The sequence below is a fragment of the Balaenoptera ricei genome, chromosome 2 (genome assembly GCF_028023285.1).
Source record: "Balaenoptera ricei isolate mBalRic1 chromosome 2, mBalRic1.hap2, whole genome shotgun sequence".
Classification (NCBI taxonomy): domain Eukaryota; kingdom Metazoa; phylum Chordata; class Mammalia; order Artiodactyla; family Balaenopteridae; genus Balaenoptera; species Balaenoptera ricei.
This window is the reverse complement of record NC_082640.1, coordinates 51,516,018-51,539,992: the sequence shown is the minus strand read 5'-3', so window position 1 is coordinate 51,539,992 and position 23,975 is coordinate 51,516,018. Positions and strand designations below refer to the sequence as shown.

The window sequence follows — 23,975 nt, the reverse complement described above, 5'->3', positions numbered from 1 at the left end:
ATAAATATCCTTCAGAGTTAAGTTGCTCTGTCATTTGCATTGTCTTATCCATGTGAAATGGCGCAACTTAAAATGCTTTCAGAATTGGAATTTACAGCTGGCTCAGTCCTTACACTGTTCACAGGAAGCAAGTAGCTGCTCATGTTTTCTTTTGTGTTTTATCTTAAAGGCATAAACCAGTTCTTTTGGCTGAGTTAGTAGAGTTAAGGTAGACTAAAGGTAGATAAACATGTTTACCTGACCTCCTATACCAAATTTTAAAAATTGTTCTCCAACTAATGAAAATGAAGTTGTACATAGTTATCAATAAATTAGATATAATTTTTGGCCATAGTGTCACGCCTTTATTGTTCAAAACTCCATTCCAGCCTCAGTAAACCCTCCATCAGTTCATTCAGCAAGCACTTGTATAGTGTCTACTGTGTGGCAAACTTTGGGTATACAGTAGTGTATGAGCCACGCAAGGTCCTTGCTCTTCTGGAGCTGACTTTCTCTTCACCAGAGAACCCTGGTCCCTCTGTAATCCAGCTGGTCACCCAGTCACAAAAACTCTCACCAACTCTCATATCCTCCAACCATAATAATACTCAGAAATTGTGAATACTGATTCAAGAGTGTCTCTCACTGCATTGCTCAGGAATATGCCTTTACTTCAATTTAACTTGTTTTCCTAACTTCCCATTTCTCAACACCGTCCTCTACCTGAGAGATATTTTCTGTTCTGTGGAGATACTTTCTTGTCACTCCCCTCTATCCAAGAGATATGTTCTGTAGAGTTATCTTCTAAACTGCTGTGATGTTTACAGTAGGGATTAGATGGATAGTTACCAGAAGCTGTCCAAAGACTCAGCCTGACTTGGAGTTCTTACCTCAGCAATAGTTTGAGTACCACATTTTTTCAGTACTTTACAAAAATGTTGCTTCAAATAGTGATAAACTTGTAACCCAGATGATTTTATTTCTTCAAGTCTTAAGGTCAGATTTAATGGTGTGTGTCTGAGAAAGTGGCTCAACAGGCTTCCTTCACCCTGATGGGTTCTGTATCCATGAGGTCAGAAAATAATGAGTCATAAAAACCTACATTCATTAGATTGTCTTCCTGCAAACTACTGGCAGCTGGAGTTGAAAATAGGGTTTAAAATTTCCACAGTATTAGTGGGAAAACACAGCTGGGCTATGATGCCACCTCCATTACTGAACTTCCCCAAAGTAAAAAGAAATAACTGCAGGTACTTTTCTTGTAAATATTTCCTATTTTTAAAAATAGCTTCAGATTCTTTTATATAAATAAAAATTGTAGTTCCTTCAGATTTTTTTTTTATGTAAGTAGGAATTTCAGTACTTAGAGAATGTACAAAGGATGGGAGAAAATGGAGTTTGAGTAGCTGATGAGAAAAAAGGGACTGAGAATGGCCAAGGAGTAAATGAATACATTTGCTTCAGAGAGAACACTAAGCAGAGACTGAAAAGTTGTCAACACGGTTGGCAATTTTCAGTTGCCAGAAAGGCCTAGAGTTCAGCCAAATGAATCAAGATGAGAAATGGGCTAGGAGTTTGATGTGGGAGTCAGTGAGCTTCTCAGAGTGTTCAAAAGTGACTGAGTCACAGGCAGGGCTCCTGAATGACAGATTCATTGTTGCAAATGCTCAGGATTTTTTTTTTTTTAGAGCAGTAACTTGTGGGGTTTTAAAAACACAGGCATCTCTCCATCTCAATATTTTCTAATTCTCTTTCCATCTGAGGATTGTTTAAATATCACAATAGTTAGTTAACACACCATACAGGTACCATTCCACTCACTGTGTAGGTAATGTTTGTCATCCACCAAGCATCTTTTTAAGGCTGAGTCAGGGAAGCCTGCAGCCTCTGTTACACTGAACAACCAAAAAACCCTTAAGTAGTGACTGAGTGCCACTGTCACATTTGAAATGTAGGCGGAACAGGAGCAAAAATGGGAGAGAAAGAAAGAAAAGGGGACCAACAAGTGTCCATTGCGGGCAAGATGAGATCCAAGGTTAACCAGAGGGAGAAACTGACAGATGCTACAAGTTACCAGCCCCTCCTCAGTTACTCAAGGGAGTTCCTGCTTCTCCATTTAAACTTTAGAAGGAAATCCTAAGAACAGGCACTTCTGCTAAATTTAAGGTTCAGACAGCTGAATTGGAGCTGTCCGTTTCTCCTGAAGGAGAGTGGGGAAAATGCTAGGTGTATCAGTCAGTGCCCTTGATTGTAAGCAATGGAATCCACCTCTTTCTTACTACCTTAAACAAAAGGCTTCACTGAAAGTGACTCACAGCACCAAAAGAAGGGTGGTGGACCAGACCTGGACCACAGTAGAAGCCAAGAGACTAAGGCGATCAGGAAAGCCAGGAAGCCGAGAGATGACAGCTGTCTTCTCAGCAGCAGCAGCCTAGGCAGAATGCCATCTGCTGCTGGTGCTGCTCGTCCCGGTCTGGTCCAGATTCAAAGTCCTGAGTAAAGCCTCCATTTTGCCAACCCCAGGCCATCCCAGGCCAACTGCTAGCAGATGGAGAATTGTCCATCTTGGCTTTCACAGTGGGAAAGGCATGGTACCAACTCTACACACATTGCTGATTTCCTCTGCTACTAGGAGGGCTGGAACCTGGGCTACCTCTAGAACAGCACATCCTGTACACTAGAGTCAGGGAAAGATGACTGTAAAGGATGCCAGAGGTCCTGGAACAAGCTTGGGGCCTTAAGACAGCTACTGAGAGGCTAAGAGAATATGACTTGCTTCTTGCTACTAGACTGAAATGGCAGAAAAGAGGAAGAGAGTGCCAGTCCCCGTTTTCTCTCTGCTTAGCCCTGGATCTCATCTTGAGAGCAAGTATGGTAGAGAGGCTGGCTGGAGGATTAGCCTGGATGAGTAAAGCCCACTGCCCAGAGCTAGACTGTTGACCTGTGGATGTCTACTGAACACTCTATACCAAAGTCTGTCATCTGAGAGAACCATTTCTCCTTCAGAGGAGTTAGTCTGTTTTTACTTTTTAAAGCATGAAATATTTTTTTTTCTCCCAGAAAGCCATTAACTTTAAAATCATGCTGAAGTCTGAATGTGGATATAGTGTTTCCTTCACTATTTATTTTTCTGGGTTCATGAACACAATTTTTTTTTTTTTTTGGCTGCCCCGCACAGCTTGCGGGATCTTAGTTCCTTGACCAAGGATCAAACAGCTTGCGGGATCTTAGTTTCTTGACCAAGGATCAAACCCACATCCTTGGCAGTGAAAGTATGGAGCACTAACCACTGCACCACCTGGGAATTGCCCATGGACACAACCTTGACTCAGGTGAATTTGGGAGGTAAAACTTAAGACCCTGGGCTTCCCTGGTGGCACAGTGGTTGAGAATCTGCTTGCCAATGCAGGGGACACGGGTTCGAGCCCTGGTCTGGGAAGATTCCACATGCTGCGGAGCAACTAGGCCCGTGAGCCACAATTGCTGAGCCTGTGCGTCTGGAACCTGTGCTCCACAAGAGAGGCCGCGATAATGAGAGGCCTGCGCACCGCGATGAAGAGTGGCCCCCACTTGCCGCAACTAGAGAAAGCCCTCGCACAGAAACGAAGACCCAACACAGCCATAAATAAATAAATAAATAAATAAATAAATAAATAAAATTTAAAAAAAAAACAAAAAACTTAAGACCCTTAAATGAGATGATAGGAAGCTTTAGCATGAAGTTCAGGCTTAGTCATGGATTAAAAGATGTAAAAATTAAAGGAGGATGAAGCTGAGAAGGAGACTTATTTATTTATTTACTTATTTTATTAAAAAAAATTTTTTAACATCTTTATTGGAGTATAATTGCTTTACAATGGTGTGTTAGTTTCTGCTTGATAACAAAGTGAATCAGCTATACATATACATATATCCCCATATCTCCTCCCTCTTGCGTCTCCCTCCCACCCTCCCTATCTCACCCCTCTAGGTGGTCACAAAGCACCGAGCTGATCTCCCTGTGCTATGCGGCTGCTTCCCACTAGCTATCTATTTTACATTTGGTAGTATATATAAGTCAGAAGGAGACTTTTTAACTTTTTTTATTTTAGATGTAACTCACATACCATATAATTCACCCATTTAAAGTGTGCAATCTAATTTTTTTTTTAGTGTATTCACAGAGTTGTGCACCCAGCACCACATTCAATTTATGAACATTTTCATCACCCCCAAAAGAAACCCTGTACCCCTAGGCAGCCACTCCCCACTTCCCCCCACACCCCCGTGTACACCCTAAGGAACTACTAACCTACTGTTTGTCTCCCTATATTTGCCTAGTCTGAACATTTCACATGACCGGAATCATACAGTATGTGCCTTTTGTGCCTGGCTTCTTTTACTTAGCATGTTTTTAAGAGCCATCCATGTCGTAGCATGAATCCTTTCAATTATCTTGAGTATATACCTAGGAGTAGGATTGCTGGGTCATATCGTAACTCCGTGTTTAACATTTCAAGGAACTGCCGGACTGTTTTCCACAGCAGCTGCACCATTTTACTTTCCCTCAAGCAATATATGAGGGTTCCAATTTCTCCACATCCTGCCAACATTGTTATCTTTTTGGTTATAGCCGTCTTAGTGGGTATATTGAGGGTATCTCTGGGTTTGTTTCTTATTTGCATTCCCCTCATGGCTAATGATGTTGAGCATTTTTTCATGTGCCTATTGGCCATTTGTATATCTTCTTTGATGAAATGTCTGTTCAGATCCTTTGCCCATTTTAAAATTGGGTTATTTGTCCTTTTATTATTGAGTTCTAAGTGTTCTTCATACATTCTAAATATAAGTCCCTTATCAGATATATGATTTTCAAATATTTCCTCCCATTCTATGGATTGTCTTTTAACTTTCTTGATGGTATCCATTGAAACACAAAATGTTTTAATTGTGATGAAGTCCAATTTATCTATTTTTTATTTTGTTGTTTGTGCTTTGGGTGTCATATGCAAGAAGGCTTTGCTTAACCCCAGGTGCTGAAGATTTACTCCTATATAACATTCTAAGAGAGTTATTATTTTAGCTCTTATATTTAGAACTGTGCTTCATTTTGAGTTAATTTTTGTGAAGAAGAGATTCTTAACTCTTTTTAAGCAGCAGTAATTGATGTTTGGTAGCAGCACATGAAGAAAGAGTAAATAGTGTAGATTTTTTTTCTCAATTTGAACTACATATTCCAGGGGGCCACCCTTAACTTCTGAGTTCTTTCTCTCTCCCCATATATGTTTTTGGTTGTTCAATATTAAAGTTACTAGGCTTTCAACAAATCTTGTTTCATTGCTTGCATATTATTTAGCGTGGCAACCCCTATATAACCATTGTAAGCTGTTTATTTAGTTATATTTCACACTGGACAAAATAATCTTTACTGCCTGGAGTTGCATTTTAGGAGTGAGCAAACTATTTTGTATAATGATTATTATAATAGTATCAAAACTAGCTCACTGCCATTGCTATTTGTTCCCTGAGTCATAGTCTATTAAATTTGGAGCTAATAAAGTAATGAACATGCTAAGGCAAACTTTCAGGAAGGAATAGATCTGCCCTTGCAGGAGTAGATCGTTCTGATACAGTGAGGGACACAGGCATGGTACAAGGTTTGTCCATTACAGGAGAGACTCCCATGACCTGGGCTCATTTCTAAGATCTGTAGGAAGTTTAAATTTTAGCTGTAGTCTCACTCAAAGAATTGTGCCTGCTCTTGTTCTGACCCAATCTGGCTGTGCGCTTCAACGCAGATTTCCTCTCTTAATTCCCTCTTTGGTCAGTTATGTCAGATGGCCCAGGCAACCAGGCTGGAATCCTCAGCTCCCTTGCCAAAGTGTGTTAATTCTTCCTGCCTAACAACTCTTTCATCAGTTCTCACTGTCTCCTCCCGAGTCCAGATCCAGGTCAGTCCTGACCCAGTTGTAAGCTCCCTGAAGTCTAAGATCATCCCTTTCCTTTCTGTAGACCCAAAGACTGATAGAAAGTATTCAATAAATATTTCTTGATGATCTTTATTCCACCATATTTGCACAATTTTGCAACAGTATTAATGCTGCTTACCCTCCTCCAGGGTAGAAGTTACAGTAAAATGATTAATACATGAAAAAGAAGGCAGCCCCTCTCCTTCTCCACACAAGGCTTGCAGGTGTGGGTGTGACCGGTTTCCTGCTACTTTGCATGCACATGTCTCTGAGCAGCAGATGAGAAATGAAATAAAGTAGGGAATATCTCACCATGGTTAGTTATTTGGTTTTGGTGTGGATTTTTCTGAAGCATATTGAGGTCCACACTCTGGAATTCTTCCTCATCTGAAATCAGAAATCTGTAATGTTGATACTCCACTCTGATCCTCACCTCTGATTGAGTCTTCCCGCTCTCTTGGGTCCCACTCCCGCCAGACTTGTTCTTTGGCCTCTGGTCCCTTGAGTTTTGTATTTTTTTCCCTCCTTCTCATTTCTTTCTTGGCCTCTCTTTATTCTCTACCCAGTTTGGATCTCATGTGTAATCTCATAAATGGCGTGATCAGCATGTTCAGCTCCCTGATACCGCTGCTCTCTGCAGCTTCCAATTTCTGACCATATTTAGTGCTTCAAACTCCTAATTGCTCTCCATTCTTCGTGTGTCCTGAAATGTACAGAGAGCGGCCATGTGTGTGCCTGGCCGGGGGTTCTGGAGGCTGAAACCCAGATCTCATTCTGCTGGGAAGAAGGGCTGTGTCTGCCCAGAGGAGACACCATCCTCTAATCGACACAAAGATACCACATGGGCTCGCAGAGGACCTGGCTGCCCAAGCAACCTTTCTAAAATATCTGATTATTTTATTCCTCTGCATAATACTCTTCCTGGGTTCCATTGGTTAAAGCCCAAGCTCCTTAGCCTGGATTGCAGACACTCTGTGACCAAGTCTGAACTGTCTCACCAGCCTTTTGATGAGAGTTGCCGTATGATTTATTACCCAAACTGGGACACTTCTGAAAGGAAGGAGCACTATTACTAATTATGCCAGGACAATAAACCGAGACTCTGGGCACTTGTGTGTGACCCAGCATCCCACACCTTGGATTCTTAGGCCGTGGTAGAACCACACTGCTGGCGGTGTTCCATGGGCACCTGGTATTTACAAATCAAGAGGTTTTGACAGAGTTATTTTGACCACCCTGTTGTGAATCTGAGGACATTTGACTTCTTTCTCAGATTAACTGTTAAAGGATTACATCAAAACATCCTCAAGGTCAAAATGTCAAGATTAAAATTGTCATAGCCTAAATGATGAGATTGGAGCATCTAAATGTTCGTCTATGTTTCTGGTTACTTGATCAATGTACTTTCTCTCCTTAAAACTTCTATTCCCTTTTTCCCATTTTCCTGCCTTTCCCTGGTTTACTTCCACTTACCATTTAAGACATCTTGAACATTGTTCAAGATCATCTGCTCCAGTGGGCTTTCCCGACGCGTCTTGGCTGGGCTCAGTGCTGGTCACCTTGTTCCCACAGCACCCACTACAAACCTGTTTCATTGTACCTGAAAAAAGTGTGTCAGAGTTGTCTGTCAGGCCTGCCTTGCCCACAGAATATAAGGTCCTTAAGGCAAGAACGCTGTCTTTTTAATCTTTGCATCCTCAGTGCCTAGCACAGGGCTTGACAAATAATAGAATCTCTGTAAATATTTGTTGACATGGACTAATTTGAATTCTTTATTGTAATACAAAGTTAAATATGCTTGTCCTTTATCTCCTGGAGAAGTTCTTAGGATACTAGTGAAGGTTTATACATACTTGGAGCTTTCATGAGGTTGGCCTTTGGCATGTTGAAGTTGTAGAGATTATTGTTAGATTAATTTTCATATGCTAGAAACATATAAGAGGAAGACACATACCCATAATATTAACACATGTTGTGCCAAGAGTGTGAACAGTGGTGTGTTAAACTTCAGTTTGCCATGCCACAGCCGAAATTCTTCTGAGAGTGTTGGCAGAGTAATTCCTGTTTAATGCAATGAAGCTCCATGAAGCCTGGTAAATAATAGTACTCCGTTCTGTTCAATAATATTACCCTGTGTTCTAAACTCTCTGGTTTAGGTATTTTGAGTAAAGGTGTCAATGTTGTCTCAATTTTAAGTATTTGTTCTATAAGTCTAATGTATTCTTTTTCCATCTCTCTAGGATGTTTCAGATGTTTAAAGATTGGTTTTGGTTGGAAAGATTCTGGCTTCCTCCAACAATAAAGTGGTCAGATCTTGAAGATCATGATGGACTCGTCTTTGTGAAACCCTCTCATTTATATATGACCATTCCATATGCTTTTGGCTTGATAATTATCAGACATTTTTTTGAAAAGTAAGTAGTGTTTGTATGTCTTTCCTCCCCATTCCCCTTCTTTGCCCCACCTCTAGAATAAAGAATTTTGGTAAGATTCTTAAAGAATGTGTTATTCAGAGGTCACCACTAATGGGCTACAGATTCTTGGGGGAGTTCATGAAATTAAATGCACACTAAATATTATCTAGACTGAACAAATAAAAATTAGAAACACAATCTCCTCAAGTACATTAGTTTTACAATGAAGAAAATTGAGATCAAGAGAGGTTAAGGATCACAGAGCTTATTAGTGTCAATGACAGTACAAGATCTCAGCTCATCTTCCATGTACCATGTTGTCTGACAATGGATATGCATCCCCATGTCTTTGTTGGCAGTATTAGGAGAGTATGACTAGGGGATGCATTATCATTTTAGAATGCCTATAAAATAGCAAAAATGGCTCATTAAAGACCAAACTTAATATTGCTTTATATCATAGTTTACTTTAAAGGTTTATTGAAAGTTTTAATAGCAGGCCTTCATTCCAAGGTATAAGGAAATCAAAGAAAAATATCAATTTGCTTTCTCAGAAAAAGTAAACTTCTTTTCTTTTTCTTAATTTAATTTAAATAGATATTACCTCCAACCTTTTATTAAAACTGTACTAGTGTTATGATAACTGAAGATAAATGTTCATCTATAATCTCTGTAGTTGTCTCTATTTCAAAAAACTGTTATTAGCACATTAATTTTTTTGGAGCAAAAAGAATATTCAAATGTCAAGAGTTGGATAAACTTAAGACAAAATCTGATAAAGATCATTTTGTCCAAGACTAACTGTAATGCAGATCATATGTTTATAACCATTTGCAGGGTCCTTATCTCAAGAGTTAGTTTGACCAACTCTGTTTTGTGGATTGTCCAAAAGGTTTTTGTACAAATAACAGCTTCACTTGGGCCAACAATATGCTATTGCTATTGGGAGGAAAAGAAAGCCCCTCAATACCACTAAACTGAGAAGATTTGAAAATGTTCTTCCTTTTTGACAGTTAATTTTACTTTTACTCACATGTTTGGATTTGTCAAAGAATGCATAAATAAAGTAGCATTGTGCCACTGCACTTCCAAATTAGCAAATTACTCTGCTGTCCTGAAATTCTTGCTTTTCTTGCAGAGTGTCTAGTGATCTTTGAACTTGGCATCCAGGTCCTCTACTTATTTGCACTGCAGATTTCCTACTTTTTGGTGGACAGATCCATTTTTAACATTTTGATCAGACAGTGAACTAGAAAAATTTTTGTTTGCCAAAGCAGCATAGTTGTGGAGGACCAACTTGTTATGCCCTGGTCTTGGCCTCTCCAAAAATTATCAGGAAGGAATCCAATCTTCTTTTAATTCCTAGGACCATTCTTGCTTCTTCTCAAGGGGTTAAGTATAGTCTTTCGTAACTCCTTATAACTTTAACTCCCAATTATTCACCCTTAGTTTTTTCCATCCCGTGACACTACAGAAAACTGTGTTTCTCCACTAGTCTCATATCTCTCTTTTTTTTTTCATATTTCTGTTAATGCAATAGAATGAAGGAAAATTTAACATGGGAGCAAGATCATGCTTTTTGAAGTATAAGTTTATATTTTTTCAGGGCTTCTATATCATTTGCCTTAGACTAAACCACTTAGATCATAAATAAAATATTACTTACACCTTGCATTTGAATAGAAACTTATATTTTAAGAGGTACAGAAAATCATAAGTGGTGTGATCTCATGGTTAGTATGTCAGGAGTAGATCTGGGACTTAAACCCCCATGGTATGACAGCAGGTTCAGGGTTGCTGGGTTTTTATTTTCCCCTGTACCAGTACTTCTTGGGCTTTCACAATGAAATACTCCTGGTGGCAAAAGAGAGTAAATTAATATCCTTTGGGAGTATAGAAGACATGGCTTAAGAGAATGATAGCAAATGTGAACTTTTCTGAACTATCAAAAATTCGTATAAATTTGACACCGTGTTTCAGCATATCCCATGGTATATTTATCACAAGAAAGCTTCCTTCTTTTGTCCTGGACTGTGTTTGTGTTACACCTTCTCATTCTAGGAAGTGACCAAGAGTTGTGATTTGGCTGGCTCATTTTTATCTTTTAGTACTAACCAGGAGCCATTTAAGATGAGGAAGTAAGGGCCCTTCCCAGAAAGGAGTAGAGAGACAGATGGATATAGAACAAACAAGTAGATCATTTGAAAGTGACTGACATTTGCTTTGTATTTAGAATTTCCTTTCCTTACAAGTTTTACCTTATGTTTTAATTTTTTTCACGGGGAGGGGTCTAGAATAACAATTTCTAACTAATATATCCAGACTCTTCTATACATTCTTTTTTGTGTCTGAAGTATGATTTAGAGAGGATCTAAGCTACTCAAATTTAAGCACTTGTGGAATAAGCACATTATCTCAGAGTAAATTATGGTCCTGGAAGAGTCCAAGGCAGGGATGGGGGTGGTAAAATCAGAAGGTAATCTTTTTACTTTTACTTAATGGTACAGTGAATAGATACCCCACCTCTACCATTTCCACTGAGCAACATGAGGGCATGATGGGATTCTTTAAAGAAGGGTAGGTGTAGCAGTTTACAGGAGTTGAAAAAGGATTGTTGCTAACCGTCTTCATTTGAAACAGTCTCAGAATATGTACATTGGATTTAAATGTTATCTGAGACTTGCATTACTTCAGGTATTTTGTTCTCTCATATAAAACCCTCTGATTAAACTCTGGTCAAAGAGCCTTTCAGTCCTTAAGAAATGGGAATCAATCTTAATGGCAATAGGCTATTGTTTCTGTTTAGGAGAAGTATTTAAACTTCATATGCTTAATATCTGCCTAGGCCTGCCTTCTTTTTAATTCTATAAAACAATATTGAAAAAAAATATGTGGGGGTAGTGCTCTGGGATTGCTCGGCTTCTAGCTCACAGGTAACTGACATAGTGCTAAAGGAAGAGCGGGCTATGTGGGTGTCTGAATGAGGCCATCTGAGGGCTCAGTTCTGCAGTAGTAGCAAACCTGAGACTCATTCCCTGGTAATTAACCTAACTTTGAACCATTTACATGGGAGCAGAAGTTCACGTTCTCTTTTCTTCCTCTTGGACTTTTCCCTTCTATTCCGTATCAATAAAATGAAAGTTCAGGAAATTTCATCTTAGTCTAAGGTCATTGTGGAGCTAAGATCTGTCATTTCCCTCCTCTTTTCAGTTCAGTTTATCAAATATTGTGCTTCTTTATTCTCTCCTTTTTCAAAATAGGTTTTTTTTTAATGTGTTTTTTAATGATTTCAGTGTCCTTATCTTGAAATTTCAAGTTTTGCCCATATATATCAAATTACCCATTCTTTTGTCATTGTTTTGTAAAGCTATTTTTTTTTTAATTTTATTTATTTATTTATTTATTTCTGGCTGTGTTGGGTCTTCGTTTCTGTGCGAGGGCTTTCTCTAGTTGTGGCAAGTGGGGGCCACTCTTCATCGCGGTGCACGGGCCTCTCATTATCGCGGCCTCCCTTGTTGCGGAGCACAGGCTCCAGACGTGCAGGCTCAGTAATTGTGGCTCACGGGCCCAGTTGCTCCGCGGCACGTGGGATCTTCCCAGACCAAGGCTCGAATCCGAGTCCCCTGCATTGGCAGGCAGATTCTCAACCACTGCGCCACCAGGGAAGCCCTCAAAATAGGTTTTTAATTAAGTACCTATTCACATTTATTTACACTTACATAACATGAATTGATTGATTTTCTATATTTTTTTTGAAATGAAAGGATAATGCTAAAGTAGAAAACTGTACTTATATACTTCCTCTGTTCTACGGAAAATGTTATTTCTGTCCTTGAAGCCTGGACATGTTAACAAACAGGACCATTATTTCTCTTTCTTCTTTAAATTAATGCTTTGTAGATACGATCCTCATATCAGCAAATATGCTATGGATATGTATTTTTATCCATTGTGTGTACTTATCCACCCTTTATCTCTCACATGACTCTCTAGAGGGGAATGTTATACTTTGTTTGGCTTTGAGATTGGTTGTATTCCCTTACTGAATAAATCTTCTTTTCTTAATCCTGCTTTGCTTTTTTATTTTTGCTAATTTCTTCTTTTCTAATATTTGAGGAGATAACATTGAGTGAGTATGATTGAGAACCCTGCCATATTAAACCATTTTGTATTTGTGTTATTCTACTAGTAAAAACAACGAGTGTTTACTCCAATAAAAATTTTTAACTAGTAGGTTAGATAAATGACCCAATTCTATTATTTATCCAAAATCCTGTCATATATGTTTTCTGAGTCTTTGTTAGTTTTAAGATCATCTTAGTTTTTGTTTTATTTGGAACTTTTATGCAGAGGGGGAATTAATCATATTCTTTGAATTACAGCATGCTGTCTTTGGTCTGTATTAGATCTCTTTTGATTGATTGACTGATTTGAATTAACTTTTTCATTAATTACCTTTTATCCTCATTTCCTAGTCCTGTTCCCATTCCTGCTGTATGTATTTGATGGCTTTGTGTTTGTATAACCCAGTAAAACATGAGTATGAACTTAAAGTACATGTATTGTTAGTTGACATAAATGGTATGGTGATAAGACCTTCTTCCATATCTTCTTTTTTTTTTTAATACAGCACTGTGTTTTATGATCTATCCACATTGCTCTGTGTACATCTGGTGCATAATAAGTTTGTTTTTATGTGTCTCTGAAATATATAGATCATTTTCAGGAGAACGTAGGCCATCTGGAAGTTGGATTGGCTTATATATTTTATCAGAGTATTTTAGGAAAATTTTTTTATTTTTATTTTTTTATTTTTGGTCATGCAGTGCTTCATGTGGGATCTTAGTTCCCTGATCAGGGATCGAACCCATGCCCCATGCATTGGGAGTGTGGAGTCTCAACCACTGGACCGCCAGGGAAGTCCCTAGGAAAATTGTTATTCAACTCCGTGGTTATAAACAATGAATTTAAGGGTTAAATGATCATTCATAACTAAAATTTCCAGCATTTAATTAAACACAGAAACTTCTAAGTAAGTACTAGAATAGCCTGACCTGGCAGACAATGGAGCCTTTGTTAGAAATGAAGGAAGAATAGGGACGTATCATGCTTTTAAAAAATCATCTTTACTGAGGTATGATTTACATACAAGAAAGTTCATCCAAAATTTGACACATTTTGACAAAAGTATACAGTCATGTAACTGTCACCACGATTATGATATAGGAGATTTCCATTGGCTGAAAACTCCCCTGTACCCTGTTCAGTTAATCCTCTTCCTACTTACTACCTCCTTGCAATCACTAAAATGCTTTCTGTCAGTATAATTTTGCCTTTTCTAAGATTTCCTATAGATGGAATCATATAGATTATAGTCTTTTGTGTCTGATTTCTTTCACTTAGCATAATGCTTTTGAGATTTTTTTCATGTTATTATATGTATCAGTGATTCCTTGTCATTGCTGAGTAGTCTTTCAACATATTGATATATTGCAATTTATTATCCTTTAATTAGGTGATGGAAATTTGGATTCTTTACAGTTTTTTGGCTATAATGAATAAAGTTTCTATGAACATTTGAATAGAAGAATTTGGGCATATGCTTTTATTTCTCTTGTTAAATTGCTAAAATGTTCTTCAAAAGACATTGTTAATGTATGTGTATCTATACAATAGATTTTTTGGCAATAAAAAGGACTGAACTCCAAATGCATCCAAATACATTGATGTATCTCAAAAACATTAAACTCAATGAAAGAAGCCAGGCACAAGCAACCACATATTGTATGATTCCATTATGTTAAATATCCACAAAAGGTGCAGCTATAAAGACAGAAAGTAGATTAGTGACTGCCTGTGGCATGATTAACAGGAAAGAGGGATTAAAGTAAATATGTATGAGGTATTATAGTGGGATGATGAAAATGTTCTAAAGCTGACTCATGGTGATAATTGTACAGCTTGGTAAATTTACTAAAAAAGAAAAAAATCACTGAGTAGTATACTTGAAAATGGTGAATTATACGATATGTAAAAATGCATTAATAGTTATTTTTAAAAGATGTCAATAAAATGAAAAGATAAGACAGATTAGGAGAAAATGTGAACAAAATATGTATCTGATGAGGGACTTAAATTCAGAATATATAACTCAATAATAGAGTCTGTCATACAGAGTGAAGTAAGTCAGAAAGAGAAAAACAAATACTGCAGCTAACACATATATATGGAATCTAAGGGAAAAAAAAATTGTTCTGAAGAACCTAGAGGCAGGACAAGTATAAACACGCAGACGTAGAGAATGGACTTGAGGACACGGGGAGGGGGAAGGGTAAGTTAGGACGAAGTGAGAGAGTGGTATGGACATATATACACTACCAAATGTAAAATAGATAGCTAGTGGGAAGCAGCCACACATCACAGGGAGATCAGCTCAGTACTTTGTGACCACCTCGAGGGGTGGGATAGGGAGGATGGGAGGGAGATAAAAAAAAAAAAATAGTATATTAAATTCAGAATATGTAACTCAATAATAAACAAAGAAATAACTTGATTTTTTTAAATGGGCAGAATATTTGAGCAGAGTCCTCACCAAAGGAGATATACAAATAGCAAGTAAACACATAAAAAGATGTTCAACATCATTAGTCATTAGCAAAATGCAAATTAACACCACTACACACTGAAAGTTAACAAAAATGTCAGAGTAATGGCCTCTGAAAATTTTCTCTTTCCTAAAATCAGAAAACTGGCAAAAATTGTCAAGATCAACTTTTCAGAATTTAGAATTAGCCAAAGACTTGCAGCAATCTGGAGAGTGTTATTTAAGAAAAATAGCTGACTGTTGGAAAGAACAGCAAGCTTTGTGGCATTTTAACTTGCCCTATTTCTGTCCTTACCTTTCATCCTCTGTGACAGTCTTGAAAAACCAACAGCCCACAATTTCAGTGGAAACCAGCAGCCTGGCAGCCGTTGAAGGAAGCAGAACAGAGTTGGAGCTCCTTCAAAGCATCATTCCCAGAGAACTGTCATTATTTGTCTGGTGGTTCCCTGGAAGGGCACTACTCACAAGCTGTCTTTATTTGCCTTTTTCCTTGGGGAGAGGAGGGGTGCTTGTCTAAAACAATTAGAGACAATTGATTAACTTTGGAACTGCCTAAGGTAGTGGATAACAGTTGGGGCAAACAATAAACTAACAGCTTTTCTTTTTAAAGGATAAGCTGGGAAATGATATGTCCACAGGGGGTTTTGAAAAGCTCTGACTTATTCTTGGAAATAAGACCACTTGAATTTGTAGAGCTTTGGGCATGCCCAGGGCCATCCACATGCTCAGGTAAGGCCTTAGTAGACCTTAAGTTCTCACCTCTGGATGACCTTGAGGCTCTGTGCAAACAGGAAGTGAAGGCTAAGGCAGAGTTGTCCACTATCTTAGTGTTGAAGGTGTGCCCTGAAACATACACAGAGCCCCTTAGTAAACAGTGGAAGACTTATTGGTTCCAGGCATTTAAGGAAATCTCTGTCTAATCATTAGGAGACCACTAAGCTAACCTAATAGATACTTTAGTGCCCACACATGACAAAGAATACAGACTTTATAGATCAGTTCAAAAATGTAAACAAACAAATGGACAACAACAAACTCTGAGTATGGGGATAATCTGATTTCCAGCGTTGTCACATTATATTATTAAACTTGTCCACTTTTCAACAAAAAATTATAAGACATGCAAAGAAACAAGAAAGTATGGCCCATACACAGGAAAAAAACAGCAATCAGTAGAGAGTGTTCCTTACAAAGCCTAGATGTTGGACCTCTTATTAGACAAGACCTTAAGTCAGCTATTTTAAATATGTTCAAAGAACTAGAGAAAACCATGCTTAAAAACTAAGGAAAGAATGAGAACAATGTCTCACTAAATTAAGAATATCAATAAAGAGATATAAATTATAAAAAGAAATCAAATAGAAATTGGGACTTGACAAGTACAATAACTTATATTAAAAATTCACTGGAGGGCCTTAACAGCATATTTGAGCAGGCGAAAGAAAAAGTCAGCAGTCTGAGGAACAGAAAACAAAATTGTAGAAAAAAAGCCTCAGGGACCTGTGGGACACCATCAAGCACAGCAACATATGCATAACAGGAACTCCAGAAGAAGAGGAGGAAATGAACAGGATGATAGAAAATATTTGAAGAAATAATTGGCTAAAAATTTCCCAAAATTTGATGACAATCATTAATCTATATATCCAAGAAGCTAAACAAATTCCAAGTAGGATAAACTTAAAGAGATCCATAACTAGATACATCATAAGCAAACTGTTGAAAGACAAAGAATCTTGAAAACAGCAAGAGAAGAGCATCTCATCACATAAAAGTGATCCTCAGTAAGATTGAATTGATTTCTCATCAGCAACCATGGAAGCCAAAGGCAATGGGAGGACAAATAAAAAGAAAGAAAAAACTGTCAACCAAGCAAAACTATCCTTCAAAATGAAAGAGAAATTAAGACATTCCCAGATAAACAAAAACTGGAAGAATTTGTTGCTAAGCAGACCTACCCTATGAGAAATACTAAAGGGAGTCCTACAGACTGAAATTAGAGGACACAGACATTAACTTGAATCCACATGCAGAAATAAAGAGCACCAGTAAAGTTACCTACATAAGAAATAAAAAGAAAATATAAATGCATTTTTTGTTTGTAACATGTTTTTCTCCTATCTGATTTTAAAAGGCAACTGCATAAAATAGTAATCATAAGTGTATGTTGATGAGAACATAATTTATAAATATATCATTTATATGACAGTAACAGCACAGAGAGGGGAGATCATGGAGTTTTTGTATAGTGCTGAAATTATTTGGCTATTAATCTGAACTAAGAGGTTATAAATTAAGATGTTAATTGTAATCCCTAGATGAACCACTAAGAAGGTAATTTTTAAAAACAGTAAAAAAAAAGAAAATTAAAAAAGTACACCAGAATATCTATTTAACACAGAACAAGATAGTAATGGAAGAAATGAGAAACAAAAAGGCATAAGCTATACAGAAAATAAATAGCAAAATGGCAGATATAAATCCTGTCTTATCAGTAATTAAATGTAATTTATATTAAATGTAAATGAATTAAATACTCCAACTAAAAGGCATAGATAGGAGGACTTGATAGAAATATATGATCCAACTATATGGTTTCTACAAGAGAAACACTTTAGGTTCAAAGAAATAAATAGGTTGAAAGTAAAAGGATGAGAAAATATATACCATGCAAGCAGTAACCAAAAGAGAGCTGGAGTGGCTATACTAATACCAGACAATTTAACAGCCTTTAAATTGTTACTAGAGACAAAGGACATTTTATACTATAACAGGGTAAATCTATCAAGAAGATATAACAATTATAAATATATATGTACCTAGCAACATAGTCCCAAAAACATGAAGCAAAAACAAACAGAATTGAAGGGAGAAATCGACAATTCAACAGTAACAGTTGTAGACTTCAGTACCCCATTTTCAATAATGGATAGAACAACTAGGCAGAAAATCAACAAGAAAATAAAAGACTTGATTAACATTATAAACGAACTAGACCTAACAGACATCTGTAGAGCACACCACCAATAATAGCAGAATACACATTCTTCTCATGTGCACAAGGAACATTCTCCAGAATAGACCACGTGTAAGCCATAAAACAAATCTCAATACATGTGAGAGGATTGAAATCATACAAAGCATGTTTTCGGACCACAATGGAGTGAAATTAGAAGTCCATAACAGAAGGAAATTGAGAAATAAGCAAATATTTGGAAATTAAACAGCATACTTCTAAATAACCAATGGGTCAGAGGAGAAATCGCACGGTAAATTAGAAAATAGTTTGAGATGAATGAAAAAGAAAGCACCATACGAAAACTTATGAGATTCAGCAAAAGCAATGCTTAGAGGGACATTTATAGCTGTAAACACCTATATTTAAAAAGAAGAAAGATCTCAAATCAATAATCTAACCTTCTACCTTAAAAAACAAGGGAAAAAAGAAAACTAAATTTATAATAAGCAGAAATTAGGAAATAATAAAAACTAGAATGTAAAAATCAATAAAAACCACCACACAGGCAGTAGAATTGCTAAAATTAAAAAGACTGACAATACCATCTATTGGCAGAGATATGGAATAACTGGAACTCTGGCACATTATTGATGGGAATGTAAAATAGTGCAGACACTTTGGAAAACATTGGGCCAGTTTCTTATAAAGTTAAACGTATACTTGCCATACAACCCATCAATCCCATTCCTAGATATTTACCCAAGAGTCATGCCATTTTTCATAAGTTAGAACTTCAAATAGGGACATAATAATTTCTTGAAGATAGTATCACCAAAGAAAACCTTAATAACAAAACTATTATTTATTTTAATCCCTGGTAGTCTTAAAAATGAAACTCTAAGTAGAATGGCTTATTCCAGTTCCTGGATCTTGTATATAAATATATTTGGGTTTACATAAAATGGATTTTAGAACTGTGGAAGTACAGTTGACCCTTGAACAACAAGGGTTTGAACTGCAGGCTCCACGTATAAGCAGATTTTTTACAATAGTAAGTACTACAGTACTAGATCTACAGTTGGTTGAATCCATGGATGTGGAACCTCGGATACGGAGGAACCGCTTACACGGGGGCTGACTATAAGCTATACAAGGAGGATTTTCAACTGTGCTGCTGAGGGTTGGCACCCCTAACCCCCATGTTGTTAAAGAGTCAACTATATTTTATTTTTTTAAGTTATTGCGTGTATAAAAGTTCTCAAATTTTGCTCTCTTTGAGTTTCTGTAAGGCAGATATTGGCTTTAGGTAGCCCAATGACTGAGCTTTCATTTGGAATCTAAAATTACAACTTGAGTTTTCTGGTGACATTGTGAATTCATTCTCAGATTTTGAACTTACTTTTGTTCATATTTTTGTAGGTTTATTGCTTCACCTCTAGCAAAAACAATTGGCATTAAAGAGGAAATTCGAAAGAAGATTACACCAAATACTGTTTTAGAGCATTTTTTCAAACATTCCACAAGGAAACCATCTCAAGTAAGTACAGATTCTTTGTTTTTGGATTTTAAAATCTCCTTTCTTAATGTTTCAATCATCTGTGGTTTACCTTATCTGTGCAAAAAATCTGTTTCAGTTGAGCAGCAAATGACTTGAATCATTTGAATTTTTTTCTCTACTGATAAGTTATACAGCATTCTGAGCATAATATAAAATGACAAATAAATATTATAATATAAAATTACAAACGTTGTTAGTGTTGAATGCTAACAATCAATGCCATAATTTGGGTATATATATCAAAATTTAATTTTTAATGGTAGGATATATACAAAGTATACTAATGAAAAAAGATCATTGTTAAGGCAGAGTTGCCCATATCTGACACTTCTGATAATTGTGACACCATCAATATACACTACACACACTATGAAAGTGTCTATTGGGTGGCTTTCCTGAGCAGGACACTTTATTTTATCCGAAGCCTCGAAATACTCAGAAATATACTGTGCCCCTACCCACTCCCCAGAGATAGAATAGTTAAGAGAGTCACAAATCTCTTCTCAGTATGAGATGTACTTGATGAAATGTTGTGGTGCACTGCATGTTTACGCCACAGAAAATGGCTTTAACCTAAAAGTTATATTTAAAAATAATAGTGTCCAGGCAAGTCTAGTTTCATTATACCCCCATATTTAAATGAGAGATGAAATAAAAACTTCTCCAAAAGTGGCACACCCTCTATGACGAATACAGACATCTCTCACCAGTAATTTAATAGTCAAAAGTATGTGCTAACACAATTTTAGGATAGATATAGATTTTTAAGGTCCTCAACTTATCTGCTGAATTCACTTGCTTTTCCTATGAGCCTTTCTATCGCTGGTCTGGTGGGCTCCCTGCACAAAGAAGCCATGTTGAGGTCTGACCACATAGCACCAGGCATCGTGTTCAGAATTGTTCACAGCTAGCCAGCACTGTCTCTAACTTGTTCTGACCTCAGCTTCTGTATGTGCCTTTTTTTCTAAAATGGGGACAGTCTGACAAGCCATCTCCATGTGTTCTTTATTTCCTTGTGCTCTAAAAGACTGCAGTCATTCATCTAAATACTGTTGTTACCACTGGTGATAATAATGCCTAAGCATCATTTCATGTTTTTCAGATGGGAAATTATTTAGCTGCATTTATGAAAAGTTAGAACTCTTTCAGAGAGTCCTTATTATCCTTATCTGTTTCTCTCTCAGAATAACTAACCTTGGCAATACCTTGCATAAAACATGAAGAACAGTGGTAGCTATCAGTTACTTGCTGTGCTTACTGTACAGCTTTTTGGCATATTTTAAAATATGTAGAAAATTCAGCTCTTATCAAGCTTCTCTGCTATGGAGAGAAATTAGCCATGTGACAGTTAAAGAAAAACTAAGAAAAGCTGAAAGAGATTTAGAGATTAGGTCACCTTTCCTCTTTATGATGGAGATGAGGAAACTAAGGTCAACAGAGGAAATGAGCTGTCCTAGGTCATGCAGCTAATCAGTGGCTGAATCCAAAGCTGGACCCTGGCCCATGGCTCCCTGTCGAGTGCTGCTTCTACTATGCCCAAATGATGTCTTTATCTGTGAATAGAATGTTAAAAATGTATTTCAGAGTCTGGAGCTGTGTGTGTAAGTAATTGTTCTAACTCAATTGACAGTACAGCATGGCTTAGTGTAGATATAACTTGGACATTTGCATCAAGTAAAAGAAATGTTATATATCAACGCCAAGTGTTAGAAAGCTTCCTCTACTAAACCATGAAGATGAAGGGACATAATTAAGACACCTAATTTATATTGCTCATGGATTACAAAATCAAGGCAGTATTTGTATAACAGATCAAGATGACAAGTTGGCCAGTAAAATGTCCATAGAATAAAAATACTAGAACTTAGGAAGATAGAAGAATATAGTAGAGGAAGGCAAAGTACATGCCTTAATAGTGATTTCAGATGTGGAAACAAAATAATATCACAATACCTCCACACATTAACTTGGCCAATGTCATACAGGTAGCATTTTTGCTTAATTTATAGCTGAAGTAAAACAAGTTGCTGGGAGGACTAAAAAAAAATTTTGTGCTGATTCAATGGATGGGTGGGTATTCCGAACCTGTAATCTCAAGGCACTGCAGTGGTAATACAGGTACCTAACACCTGACTTTATTAAAAGAAACTGAGGACACAAATCTGAGGATGCTTCTTCAGCTGCAATAGACTGTTCTAATAAAAACAAAAACATTTCAGTATATACAGTATCAATTCTGGACTGGTTAGCACAGAAGGGTATAACATGGTATTGATGAGGTCCAAAATGCTGTACACATGAACCTCCATTGGGAGTTGTTGTTTTTTTTTTTTTCATTTTTAAAAAATTTTGGCTGTGCTGTATGGCATGTGAGATCTTAGTTCCCCAAACAGGGATCAAACCCACACCCCCTGCATTGGAAGCGTGGAGTCCCTGGACTGCCAGGGAAGCCTCTCCACTGAGAGTTTTGATCTGTGATTTCACACACTTCTTTTGTGACTGTGTATGTGCAACTATGTGTCCACTGTTTTTATATGTGTTTGTGTCTCTCTGTATGTATCCCAATGACAACTTCAAGATGTACTGAGAGAGAACCATGATAACATTCCAATATCTCTGGCCAGCAGATCAGTTTTCCTGCTGTTGGTAAAATGAAGGAACAGCAGAACTTATTAACTCGCCCATTTCCTCAGCAAAATCACGATGAGAACTGCTGCAGAACAAATGAGTGTGTAGTTCTGGAAGATGTCTAAGGAAAATGTGGTCCCATAAGGCTGACATAAAGCAGGTATTGTGGTCCACAGGGGCATTCCAGTTTGCTAGCTTGTCTCAACCACAGATTCAAACATTTTTAGGGCAAACAGCCCTCTAGTCCAGTTTATTTTACGGGTGAGAGTCAAAGAATTCGAGTGGCTCCTCCACGGTCCCAGAGGGTTGGTTTTTGCCTCAAGTAGCCAGGCCTCATAGCCCCATTTGGTACTCTTCCTTCAGGCCACACTACTTCTCCCTGAGGTTCTGCTTGAGAGCCTTTCCCTTCTACAGACACACACTCTATTGTGTCAGGCTAAAAACATGGATTGTGAGAAAAGACTGTGTGTGGAGGTGGGCAAATTAACCACTCTGTGCCTCAGTTTCCCCTTCTGTGAGCTGAGCGTGTTAACAGCACTTACCTCACAGGGCTCTCAATTCAGAGGTTGAATTGAGTACTTAGAATAGTGCCCAGCACACAGTCAAGGTCAGCTGTTGTTATTTGTAGTCTGTGCCTATCATATAGATTTCTCCAGGAGCGTTCTCAAATATGTCTTCCCAACTTAAATTATCCCAAGAGAATGTCATTTGTTTCCTAATTATGCTTGTTTGTATTTCCATAACATCTTACACAATTTTCTGTACATAGTAGGTGTTCAATAAAATGCTTGTTTCATGTATCATTAACAAAATACTACTAAAGACTTTTGTTTGCAAGATGATTTCTATCCCAATAATATTGTAGGTCTATGAGGCCAGTATTGCCAAGACTTTCAACCAGATTCATCTGTGCTCCAAATCAGAAAAAAAAAAAATGCTTCAGATCATGTTTGATCACTGTCTTCTAGAAGCATTTATTCAGAAGGTATCTGTAGAAATGATGGGATAATAAAATTGGATTGTTCTCAGATCTGGGAAAATTCCAGTGTGAGGACAGGGACTTTGCTCACTGCTGAACACCATCTCCACCTCTGCTCACTCCTGACACTTCATTCTTTACACCTGCAAGAGGGAGACTTCAAAATGCAAACATTCTGTAACCTACAGATAAATTCCAGGCAAGGCCCTCCTTGCTGTGGCCTTAGCCACATCTTTCCTCCTCGCCTCTCTGTATGTTTCCACCCTGCAAGGCCTCTTTCTGTCCCTCAAGTGCCCCCAGCTCCCCCATGCTCTCATCTCCAGACAACCTCACATGCTGCCAGGACACTTTCCTTCTTCATCCTCTCCTTCTTGGGGCATATTTCAGGGTTCAGCATAAGTGTAACTTCCAGGAACTGCCTATGTAAAGTTAGGTCCCATGGTACCCTTATCCTCCCCTATCTCAGCACTCATGATATTTTTTTAGAATTCTCTGTTGTATTTTCTGACTTCCTCTCCAGACAGACTTTACCCTGTGAAGGGGAGGCCCATACTGGTCTTGTTCATTTAGATCTCCAATAGAAAGCAGAATGCCTGCAGGAAGTAGACACCAATAAATAGTTGCCAATTCAGTCTTGTCAAAAACACAAAAACAAACCAAAACAACAATAACAAAAAACAACAGGTGAACCCTTGGCCTACAAAATAATAGGTATTAGAGAGGATAATTTCCTCTGTTTAAGGAAACAGAGTATAATATGGGCTATATCTTGGTTTTGTTTTGTTTTGCTTTGCTTTCTTTCTCTAGATTAAGTAATAGGCTAGCAGTTCAGTAGGTATGTAGCTGCAATTAGTCCTTTGCCTGTCTTCAGCACAAGAGCTTCTTTAGGAATTTTATCTACTGTTG

At 37.6% G+C, this 23,975-nt stretch overlaps 1 protein-coding gene across 1 annotated transcript in view; it reads left to right on the top strand.

Annotated features, from left to right (window-relative positions):
• The first annotated feature begins 8,168 nt into the window (after positions 1–8,168).
• Positions 8,169–23,975, top strand: part of CERS3 (ceramide synthase 3) — an 86,240-nt gene continuing 70,433 nt past the window's right edge. The window contains exons 1-2 of the mRNA XM_059915407.1: positions 8,169–8,341; positions 19,324–19,441. Coding sequence (XP_059771390.1) covers positions 8,169–8,341; positions 19,324–19,441 — 291 coding nt within the window. The remainder of the gene's footprint in view (positions 8,342–19,323; positions 19,442–23,975) is intronic.